Here is a 12,467-nt window from a genome sequence, read left to right as displayed (position 1 = left end):
GAATAATGATGGCTTTGAATTGATAAGCTATGTTTAATTTATAGTAATTGGGCATTCAAATATTCTGACCAAAAATGTATTGACAAACTGCTGACAAAAATACAATGTGAAATAGCCATTATTTTTTTAAAAATAGAGTAAAATTTCTGTTGATTACGATAAAATATTTTGACCTTAAGTTACATTGATTATAATATTTCTTTGATAATTCAGAGTACGTTTCAGGAAACACCCTTGGACAGTCAGTAAATTGTTTATTGTATTTATATTTGTATTGTTATGGTATAGCTATTTGTACTGATATTATTGTGCAATTATCATATTTCTGATTATATAATTCATTTGGCCTAAATTTACCAAGAATTTGAATAAGTCAATTAGGTCTACAATCAAGAAATATCAAAAATGATGAAAATGATGATAATCATCATCAGATGATGAGGAAGATGAGGATGAGAGTGCCAGAAATAGAAAAATCAAAGGGGAACCAAAATTTACAAATTAAAAGCCCATAGACTTGCTGTAATTAAGTTTCCTGTTGTAAGTACTCCCCATTTCCTGGCAGGTGTGGTGAAACAAAAGATATAATCAGAAATATAATTTATATGAAAATTAAATTATAGCATTAAACACAATAGTGCCTATAAAAACAAAATGTTCCTATCAATGACTTCTAAAATGGAAAGGAGAAAAATGATATGGGAATCTTAATACAGTGCTGTGGTTAGGACTAAAAACACAGGAGTCAGTTCTTCTTGGTTCAACTTGTTACTTACTCTTTACCAGCTGTGTGGTTTTTTTTGCAAGAGTCTTCACCTCTGTATGATTTAGCTTCCTCGTCTATAAAATAATTCATTGAATTAGTGTACACAAAGCATCTGGAAAACAAAAAGCAAACAATATATATATTTATAAGTGTTACTTCTTGCTTTACAGTGAACTTTCTTGTGCAACATTTTTACAACTAGCGTAGAAAAATATTTTTTAAATGAATACTTTTGATTTAAAAATGGGAGTGTAAAAATAAAGCAGACTCCTTTGAAACTAGTTCTGTTAGAAGTTAATTATGCACCTTTAATGGGCTCTGTTGCAATCCAACAGAGAACTAGATAAGTAAATGGACTATGTTGCCTTCTAGGGACCTCCTATAAATATGATATTGTGAAGCATTATTATAATAATAACTAGATAGCAGACAGGTGGAGACTCTACTATCTGAAGAGGGTCAGTCTAGATGAATGGTGTTCCATTTAGTAGTTGAGGAAGAACCCATGAGGTTTAGAAAGCAGAAGGCCATGTACCAAGTTTTGGAGTCAGTGGTAAAAATTTTAAAAACCCAACTACTACTGTCACCTAATGATCTAATGGAGACTGGAGATGGACTGCATTTTTTCAGTCTTCTCCAGAATGCCAAAATGTAAACACATCTCTCTCTCTCTCTCTCTCTCTCTCTCTCTGTGTGTGTGTATGAGAGAGAGAGAGAGACTGAAGTTTGTACAATTAAACAACATTTTATAAAATGTTTTCTAAAGGACAGTGGCCCACAATCCTAAGTTTCCAACATTGTACAATGTTGGGAGATTCTGCATATTTTATTTTCTCTTTGGTATATTAAGGAATCTGAGATGTCCTACAGTAAAGAAATTTGCATTACATAGTTAAAATCAAGGTTATTCAAACTTTTTGATTATTGAAACCTTTCTCCATTAGTTATTAGGGTTGAATGAAACTAGTGTTCTACAGAAAACTATGGGAAATGTTGCTAAGCAGTAACGACATGGTGATTTCAGCATGGGCAATATTTACAACCATTACACCCATGAACCACCCTGGCAGTAGTGAAGTACCAAAAATGCTGTCATAACTAGTATGGCTATGAGAAACACATTGGGATAAATCAGCTGCTATCATAATCATTCCTCTCCCACATCAGATAAATGAATTAATTTTTTGAATAGGGTTATTTAATATAAAGTTCTTAAGTCTAATTATGAGAAGAAATAAGACAATTACTTCAGTGGTTAAAGAGAGAATAATTTGCATATTTTACCTGATGTAAAATGTTTGCTATGGGTACATATTAAGTGCTAACTAATTGTTAATTGTTCTTGTTACAAGTCTTAATGCAGGGAAACAAGAAACTATTACATAGTACCTAATATTAACTTCTAATATTAAATAAACAATTTCCCCCAAATTCATCCCATTAGATTTCTTTTCAAGGGGGCGGGGGAGAAATATAGACTTCAGTAAACTTGGGCTGGGAGCTTTCTACCTACAAAGTTCAAGGAAAACAAATTATCCTAGTTAGATAATATCAATGAAAAATCCACCAACTTAAATCCTAGCTCTTTGATCTCGGGAAATTATTTCAGTTATCAACTTAATGCATCATATATGAAAATGTATTTAATTAAACTTACTGAATGATATGTTTTTAAGGTACTTTAAAAATAAACTATGATATAAAGTTACTTATTTTTCATGCAAGTGTAGTATAAAGAAATTTCTGACACTGGAGATTTTCTGAAGGTTTTGATTCTTGTAAATTTATTACATCATAATGAACAAAACTAATTTTCAACATGTTATGATCTAAATTTCCTTAGTAAATTGTTTTAAATTTATTTTCTTTAAATCTATCATTTGTATAACAATTCAAAACTAGATATTCTTAATTTTATAATTTTGTTTAATGTCAAAGATTAGATTTTGCTATATCTATTCTAAAAGTTCGTATCACATTTCCTTTTTGGATTTTTATTTTTAACTTAGTTAAAGTCAAATATAAACCTATTACTTATATTAATGCAGATATTAGAGAGAGATACTAAATTCATTTTAGTATATTCTAAATTATTTATCTACTATAAAATAATATAAAGAAAAATAAAGTAGAATCCCTGATTTCAAAAAACTCAGTTGCTGAAAAACAGATACCATTTGCTAGACTCAAAATGTACTAATATGAGTATGTCTCTTTTCCTTTTGTTTTGTCACCGTTCGTTTGGAATGTCAGTGAGTAGAGAAATAGTGTGGAAGGCCCTCGGGGGAAAAATAGAGGTTCAAGGTCAGCAGAGACCCTACTAGAGAAACCAGTTCTACAGAAATGTTTTTAAATGTGTCGATGATTGCTACCTGTATACTCTGTTATTTTGTCATGTAACCATTTTATTTATTATTATAATAATAAAAGAGTGAAATTATAATAATGTGCAGAGTACATTTTACTGTGCAGTGTATTGCATTAAAACTAGATTAAAATTTATACATCTATAAAAGGTTATCTAGATATTATAAAATTTATGGCTGGATCTGTAAAAAATTCAAAACCTATTTTTAATCTTGCTTCAAGATTTTATAACAAGAAAATGTTCATTTGAAGCAAAATTTTCAATTCTCGTCCTTGAAAACGAAAAAAATGACAACTTGAAACACATAATTGACTATTTTTAAAGGATCAACATTTCAGAAATGTTTTAAAACATAAAATTTTCAATACAGCTTTTCACTGGCATTTAAATCGAACTTTGAATTGTAAATAGCTCTTACTCTTAAGGAGACATCAGCCATATCCTTAGAAATGGCACAGAGTTGGTAGGTAGTTGTACAAAATTCTAGCCTAAAAGACAAGTAGGGAGCAACAATACTGTGGACCCTTTCTGGTCTTGGGCTGTGTGGCTATGTCAGGCTTCCCCACATTGCCTGAACTAAGGAGAAAGCCTCTTGTCCTTACAGGCCCCTTAGCTTCTGTGACTTACATAGTCTATTTGAAAATGAATTGCTTTGTCCACACCATTTAACTATTGGCTTCTTCAACTGGTGAGATGAAACCTATACAATAATCATGTGACTAGCACGAAAGAGCTGACAGGGTGTAACTCCTCTCAGACTGAGGCTTATCTGGGGAGTATAAATCATATCAAGAAAATGTGCCTTCATTTCCTTAGATGAGTGTCCCCATCCTCCACTCTCCTCCACTGTTCTCCTCTCTGCTTCTATGATACCAACTTTTTTTTTTTCTTTAGATTCCACATGAGTGAGATTATGTTGTGTTTGCCTTTCTGTTTCTGGCTTATTTCACTGAACAAGAAAATTTTTGACATGAAATTAAATTTCTGCCTATAAACTCAATTCAAACTATTTACACTGTCTTCTCAAAAATGTTAACTTATTGTAATAAACCTACTGAATGACCGTATCACATTTTGTTTTGTGAAAACGAATTTTAAGGGTGCTCAATAGCCTCTTCATTTTCATACTGTCCAGCTCCTTTGCTCCTATTAAAATTACTGCAAGTTAGCTTTTAAGAACCCTATGTTTCACTACCTGAAGTTCTATAAAAAGTTCCAAGTTCCTTCAAAACCATTTCTTATGCTGTCATTCATACATATGTGATAATACCGTGTCTGAACACACAGATAAGAAGTATGGGCTGGGTGCGGTGGGTCATGCCTGTAGTCCCAGCACTTTGGGAGGCCGAGGCAGGTGAACCACCTGAGGTTAGGAGTTCGAGACCAGCCTGGCCAACATGGTGAAACCCTGTTTCTACTAAAAATACAAAAAAAATTAGCCAGGCATGGTTATGGGCACCTGTAATCCCAGCTACTCAGGAGACTGCGGCAGGAGAATAGCTTGAACTCAGGAGGTGGGGATTGCAGTGAGCTGAGATTGTGCCATTGCACTCCAGCCTGGGCAACAAGAGTGAAACTCTATCTCAAATGAATGAATGAATGAATGAATGAATGAATGAATGAATAAATAAATAAATAAATACAAGTATGTATTGTGTTGTTTAGAATGTGTGGTGGAAATGAACTTGCTGAGTGAGCTCAAAGGATTGGCACTGAATTGAAATAAAGAAATACTCATGTTGAGTCTGGTTCAACTATAACTGCACCTGTAAGAATTGCTTTCCTTAGTATAAAATAAATCCAAATCACTCATGGCTTTACATTCTGGATCATTAAACTTGAAGCACTTTTTAATACTGCATGACTTTAACAAAAATATCTTAGCCGAGATTCAATGTTTGGTTGAGCCACACTCACTTGGACACCTTGGTTGCTTGTTTCTTCTGACCCCTCAGTTGTCTATGGCATGTGTAGATACAGGTGTATGGAAGTCGATGGCTAGTGGAAGTGGAATGATTTTAAGTCACTGTTATTCCACCACCCTTTAATCTGTTGTTGCTCTTGATTTGTACCAGTGGCTGAGAAGACCAAAGAGCAAGTGACAAATGTTGGAGGAGCGGTGGTGACGGGTGTGACAGCAGTAGCCCAGAAGACAGTGGAGGGAGCAGGGAGCATTGCAGCAGCCACTGGCTTCATCAAAAAGGACCAGTTGGGCAAGGTACGGTGTGTACACTTTGTGCTACATTTATAAGCTGGTGAGATTATGGTTCATTTTCATGTGAGGCCTGGAGGCAGGAGCAGGACACTTACTGTGAGGAACAGCTACCTGACCCTCCCCTTGTGAAAATGTGCTACCTTTATATTGGTCTTGCTTGTTTCAGGCATTAACCCAGATAAATGCCATGCAAATTTTATAATTATCATGATTGTTTCAATTTCTAGAAGAAAGTTAATGAAATAAAAAATGTAGTAAAATGTCAAAGGAACAGTGACATTTCAAAAAGAATGAAGACTTTCATGTTAACTATAAGTCTTGGAATTTCTCTTCCTTGGAATAACAAATCTCTTTGTGCCTAATTTCTTAATTTCCAAAATAAAATTCTTTTACTTGATTTCTTTATAGTGACATCATCTCTTATTAAATGGCATATTTGCATATTACATAACAGTTCATTGCCAAATACATGTTTGTGGGAACTAAGAGGTTTAAAATATATACCAACCAGAGATCATAGTTTTGAGGTAGATTTTAAAATTCTGAGAAGAATTTTGACTGAATTTTTTTGACAAACATGGGGCACAAATAAGATTATACCAAAGATACTATAACTTTCATTTTAAATATGAAACTAATACGGTATGAGGTGTCAACAATGATGAAATTTTACAAATGTCACCACTACAACAGCAAAATGATTTTTGCTTTTTCCCTGTCTCCTTGCTATTTCTTGAATAAATCAAGCATACCCTTGCCCTGACACATTACTGGGGAGGCCTGCCTTAATCTATATAAAATTGGAGCCATTCTTCTCACCTCTGGTATTCTCAGTCTCCCTACTCTTTCTTTCTCCTTCCTTCCTACCTTCCTTCCTTCCTTCCTTCTTCCTTCCTTTTTCTTTCTTTCTTTTTTCCTTCCTTCCTTCCTTCCTCTCTCTTTTCCTTCCTTCCTTTCTTTCTCTTTCTTTCTTCCTTTCTTTCTTTCTTTCTTTCTTTCTTTCTTTCTTTCTTTCTTTCTTCCTTCCTTCCTTCCTTCCTTCCTCTTTCTCTTTCCCTTCCTTCCTTCTTTCCTTCCTTCCTTCCTTCCTTCCTTCCTTCCTTCCTTCCTTCCTTCCTTTGTTTTTCTTTCTTTCTTTGCCAAAGTGTTCTTCACCTTTAAATATAATAAATAATTTGCTTACTTTAATGTATTTTTTAAATTTTATTTCTCCCTTCTATTATGTAGGCACCATGAGAGTGAAATATATTTATTTTGTTCACTGATATTTCACAAGTGTCTGGGAGAGTTTCCAACTTAGAGTAGACAATTAGCATATGTTTATTAAGAAGGGAAGAAAGGAAGGAAATAAGTGAGTAAGCAGAACAACTTTTATTTATGGGTCTTTTATAATCATATCCTTAGTATAAGAACAGTGCTATTCAGCTATCCAAAAGTTAAAATCAAAATGATTTTGGATGAATCTCTCCAAAATTGTGAGAAAGAAGTTTTATTTGCTGGCAAACTATTCTGGGTTGTTTCCACTTCATGTAATCCTAAGTAGCAGCCTTACCTTGATAGCCCATTAAAACACTGATAATAAAAAGGCAGAACAAAAATATCTGTGATATATTTAGATTTACTACATGAAGTTACATGTCTAGTGTCTGGTGCAATGGATGTAATTATGGCAAATCCTGACTGGGCTTCTAGTGAAGTTCTTCAGCTAATGCTTGAATGCATGGTTGGTCATGGTGATACCCCTTTGTACAAAATATGCTTTTCAAATAATCTTATTAGGGATAATAATTATATTAATTCCTGGTTTCCACCTAAAATTATAATTCTATTTATAGCTTTGTAAGATTTCATAAGTTAAGAGGGACCTCAGATTAAAATAGTACACAGGCAATTAACCAGTTTTGTGTCTCAGACCCTTTTCACAATCTAATAGAAGCTATGGACCCTCTTAGCTTCAGAAAAATGTGTCCTCACATACACACATCAAAGGGCTTAATGGGAAGTCCACTGACAGACCCTCTGTTCAGATCAATCTTCTGATTGTACAGATGAGGAAACTGAAATCAACAGAGGATGTGGGTAGTCCAAGATTGTACAGTCATTTGGAATAGACTGGACACCAATAGTACTTTTCCAGCCACTATATCACTTCCCCAAGCATTTCCTCAAAACTTACCTTCCTTTGGGTCTTTATACATTCAGTTATGGACAACTAGATTTAACTAGAGAATTTTATTGCTTCAGAATATTAAGCAACAGGGAAACATGTACCATCCTTTCTTTATTCACCTGCATTTAACGCATACAATATAAATTGCAAATGAAGCATGAAAGTGCTTAATCTTTTACAAAACTGGGTTTGCTTTCCACCCATCTAAAAATACTGCTATTTATTTTAATATTTAAAGCAGAAATCTAAATGATGTGACAAAATTAATCATTTGGAGATATTTCCCTTATAGGTACTAGAGTATCTTATTGATTTCTAATATGAAAATGAAGTCATAAAACCTAGAAATTGCAGCATAGTTGTGGAAATAAACATTGGACTGAGAGTGAAAATGGCTAGTCTTCATCTCTGCTCGTACACCACCTGACTGGATAACCTTTTGCAGATCTCCTAAAAGTCTTTCTCATATAATGAGGAAGCTCTACTAGAAAATTGTTGAAGTCTAATTTAGCAATAAAGTTCTGAGTTTCTAAAATAATTCAGAGAGTACTCTAATAAACGTCTGCAATTGTGGCCACATCTATGGGATGCTAAAAAATCTGGATAGTTTCAATGAAAGTATTTAATTTGTTCATTATGATATTTGAAATAATTTATTTCATTTTTTAAACTCTGATCAAAATGACCCTGGCAACTAGAAATAAGCAAAATCTTTTTGCTTGAAATGCTTATTAATGACCACATTGAGACACTCATTCATCATTCAAGAAAGAATGTTTACTCACACTGTGCCAGAAACTTGGAGGAAGAGGGATGTGACAATTAGGGATACCAGATGTCTAGCTTGTAGAAGTGGATTAATGGCCGTACTTTAAGATCAGGAACACTGAAAGGGAGTAATGGCACCGGTTTTAACCTTTCATGCCCTTTGAGGGTATTTGGCCCATCACCCTCTAGTTGATGAGGGGGAAATTTTCCTCTCCCTTCACAAATATGGGGAAATTAAATTACGTAATTCTGAACAACCAATAAATCAAGAGTAAATCAAAGAAGATACCTGTTTTGTGAATTTGATCATATGAATATAGCTGCCCTTATTAATAATTTCTGAGTATAAGACTAGTTAAAGGACAAATGAGTTATCTTGAATTATAAGAATTTGTTTTACAGAACAATATTAACTCTTGTGTTTAGAATTAGAATTAGAATAGAATTAGAATTAGAATAATAGATCTTTTGATCTATATTTTACTCATGTACACATAAGAAGTTATCAGTCATATAATTCATTTCTTGAAGTTCATACCTTTTTATTGGCAGAGTAAAAACAGGTTAAAAGTGCACTGGCAGAAATTTTAAGTGCAAAGCAACAGTGATGTTATATAGAGAAAATTTATATTTCCTACTTCTATTGAGGAAGAAACATCTGCTTGTTCTAAGAATATTGTACAAAGAAAGTGACTTGGATCAGCATTATTCTGTGGTGCTACTATGTGTGCAGTGTGGAGCTAGCCACCAGAACACTTGGTCTATCCCAGCTCCTCAACAGTGTCTTGCATGTGGCTGGTGCTCAAATAAATCCTTGCTGAACTAATGAGCATTTCTTTCACACCACATGGAATGCTCTAAAAGAGTTGGGTCCTGAAGTTTTTATATGTTTATAATTTTCTGGAGTTTTAGAGAGCAAAAGTCCTAAATAAACTGTGAAGCCACTGCCTGACAAATAATACAGCAGTCAGCTTCATTATCGTATCCCATTTAGACACTGACTTATCTACATGATGATTAGTAGTTTTCATGCAAGAAATAAGCTTGAAATATCTGTTGCCTCAGGTACTGAAAACATCCAGGTTCAGCAATGTTATTTATTGTTGTTCAAAATCAGAATGAAGTTCCTAAACAATGCCATTTTGGAAAAATTGGATCAATAGATTATAAACAGTTTTTTAAAAATCTGGATTCAAATGGATTAACGTGTGTATATTCTGTAATAATCCTGACTTAATTCATAAAAGGATAGCTAGCCAGTTGTGTGGTAGATGAATAAAACAAAAGCAGGATTTAAAATGTCAGATTTGACATCATGAACTATAATATCTAAGCATTCTTTTACTCACTTCCTTTGAACTTACTACAGCTGTCATGTTGGACTTCATGCAAATTTATTTTTAAATGCTTGAGTGTTATGGACCCTCTGATTAAATGATTAATCAGATGATGTATGCTGCCATCAGCTGAATCATTTAATGCTGATTTCACAAACAAGCACAGGTCACAGGCAACCTTTCAGATTTCTTTGAAGAAGCACACACAGGTCATAGGCACAATCTTAAAATAATTTTATAACAAGGTAGTAATAAAAGATGTCAGGACTGGAGAAATATTTTAATTTATAGTACACTTTCCCCTTAAGTGTCTAATAATGATTAATATAATACATTGCCTCAAATAATTAGGAGTTTGATTCTTGTCCTTGTGCTTGACTTCAGAAGATAACCAGATGACTGTTAAATATATTTAGACCTAAATTAAAAGCTTTGAGGCACAGTGAATTGCTTGATTTGTATTTGTGTTTGGAGTGGCATATACTATTACTGGCACTATAATCTTAGATTAAAGCATAGTGTGATTATTAAAGAAAAATTTTAGATTTATTTGTTTCAAAAGATATGTAACAGTGACATTTTGCAATGTGGTATGTAAAAGTTGTTATCTTTTTACTCATATGAGAGTCCACTAATGGTACATAAACTGTCCCCACTTAGAAACACAATTACTATGGACTTTCTTTGTATCTGACAAAATTTCACTGGGTTCAAGATGGATGAATAACGAATTATAATGACCCTTAATGCTGTAAGGTTCTAGGTGGGAAAGTAGTCTGTAATTATGTATAAATTTATAAGGAAAACAGGCTTACTGCTATGTTTTCATTAAAAATCATTAACTGAGTACTTAATACATGCCAGACACTCAGCTAGGCACCATGAGGAATACAAAACTGAGTAACACATAAGAAATGGGCAGTTCAGGCCGGGAGACTGACATATTTACCCTTGGAAAAAAGGAGCAGCTGTGGTCTCTGAGAACAATATGGTCTGTAACAAGTATACATCCATCATGAAAAAAAGGAGATTTATCTTAGAAATGAGAGAGGTTGATGCTGTCAATAAATATGATACATTAAATTGTGTCTTTGTCAGTAGACTGATATTACCTCACACATACACGCAGATAGTAGCCATGATATTTTAGCTGTTTAGATGTAGAGACAAATACTTCCACCCACATCTTAGAATCAGTGGTTAATAGTCTGTAAGCATTACAACCGCACAACATATACATGACTATACATAGAATTTTAATATTCAAAGAACTGATTGTGATTATAGTTTTGTTTGTCAAAGAAATGTATTATAGGATGAGTGGGATAGAACTGCATCACGGTACACCAACAAATAGGTTTAAATCATTTTCGTGCACTTCCCTTGTTCCTTCATAAATGTTTAACATAGCTTAAAATTCTGTGAACTGCAATGTGAGAGCAATGACCACACTTTTATGAACCCATTTTTACTGTGCATGTGCTAACGTCTGTTGGTAGTATTCCTTCACTTGCAAAGATGGCATGATAATTTTGCTGGTTTCATTAATGAGATACTATTAAACATAGGATGACTTCAAACTTAGGTGTATTTTAAAATTATTTTTAATTGTATATGTTTTAAGTTGTACAGCATGATGTTTTGAGATACTTATCTTTATATATATATATACACACATACATATATATACACATATGTATATAAAAGTGATTCCTACATTGAAGCAAATTAACATACTCATCATCATATGGTTACCTTTCTTTTTTTTACGAGCAGTACCTAAAATCTACTTTCATGAAAAATTTCCAGTATGCACTGCAATATTATTAACAATAATCTTTGTGTTGTACATTAGATCTTTAGACTTACTCATCTTACATGACTTATGTTTGTTTTTACCTCTATTACCATCTGAGCCATATTTCCACTTTGTAATTTGATAATAAATTTGGAAAAATAGCATTTATATGTTTAGGTGACAAGCATAAATAGGATAAGATGTGTTTATATATTATTCAGTATGTCTTGTCTCCAACTACAATGATAAACAACCAGTTTGTTCCTAAAAAGTAAGAAATAATTTGACTTTTCTGCCCCTTCACGCATAGGCTGTTAGTTTTTAAGTTTCAGGGAGACATTAATAATGCTATTTGCTTTATCAAGAGGAAATTGTCAAAAGAGGTCTTATGGTTCTCAAACTATTCAAAGTATTTTAAAATTAGGACAAAATATATTTACTTGATATTCAAGGCTACAGAAATACGGTAAATGAGATGCCAATTGTGTTTTTCATGCAAATATATAATTATGCATACAAGAGTTAGATGATACATCTCATCAATTTGATTGTTCTTCTACAAGGAGAAAATGAACAATTTGTCAACTCGTATATGAAGTACTTTTTATAAGAAACTGTATTAAAACTTTTTCCAACATTTGGATTTTTAAATTGCAATTTAAATATCCCCCTCTACCAGGTGATTCTGGAATCACTAAGCAGTTACTTGTGAAAATTCCAAAGTAGCATTTAATTCTTATTAATGCCATAGTGAATACTAATGCAAAGAATACTGAGCCAGAAACTATGTTTGTTGAATAAATAGATTATTTATTTAACAAGTAAATGAAAAAATGGAAAGAAAGAATGAATATATATTTTATCTTCCTGCTTGGATGTGGGACTGTCCTACTTTTCTCTTGTGTTCACAACAACAATATGATGAATCTAATTGGAATTCAGTTCATAGGAATGAATTCAGTTACATTGTGGATTGTGATGAATAATGTACACTTTTAATTTAATGAAATCAAATAGATTTTAACCGTCTATGCTTACAATGGAG

General features: G+C 33.0%; 1 protein-coding gene across 9 annotated transcripts in view; it reads left to right on the top strand.

Annotated features, from left to right (window-relative positions):
• The window catches only part of SNCA (synuclein alpha), a 111,191-nt gene that overhangs the window by 10,409 nt on the left and 88,315 nt on the right, over positions 1–12,467 (top strand). For all 9 annotated transcript variants that reach the window (XM_015138786.3, XM_015138791.3, XM_028848624.2 and 6 more), the window contains one exon: positions 5,210–5,352. In XM_015138786.3, coding sequence (XP_014994272.1) covers positions 5,210–5,352 — 143 coding nt within the window. The remainder of the gene's footprint in view (positions 1–5,209; positions 5,353–12,467) is intronic.

The sequence above is a fragment of the Macaca mulatta genome, chromosome 5 (genome assembly GCF_049350105.2).
Source record: "Macaca mulatta isolate MMU2019108-1 chromosome 5, T2T-MMU8v2.0, whole genome shotgun sequence".
NCBI classification, from domain to species: domain Eukaryota; kingdom Metazoa; phylum Chordata; class Mammalia; order Primates; family Cercopithecidae; genus Macaca; species Macaca mulatta.
The sequence above is the reverse complement of the archived record's forward strand: the minus strand, read 5'-3'. Positions and strand labels throughout refer to the sequence as shown.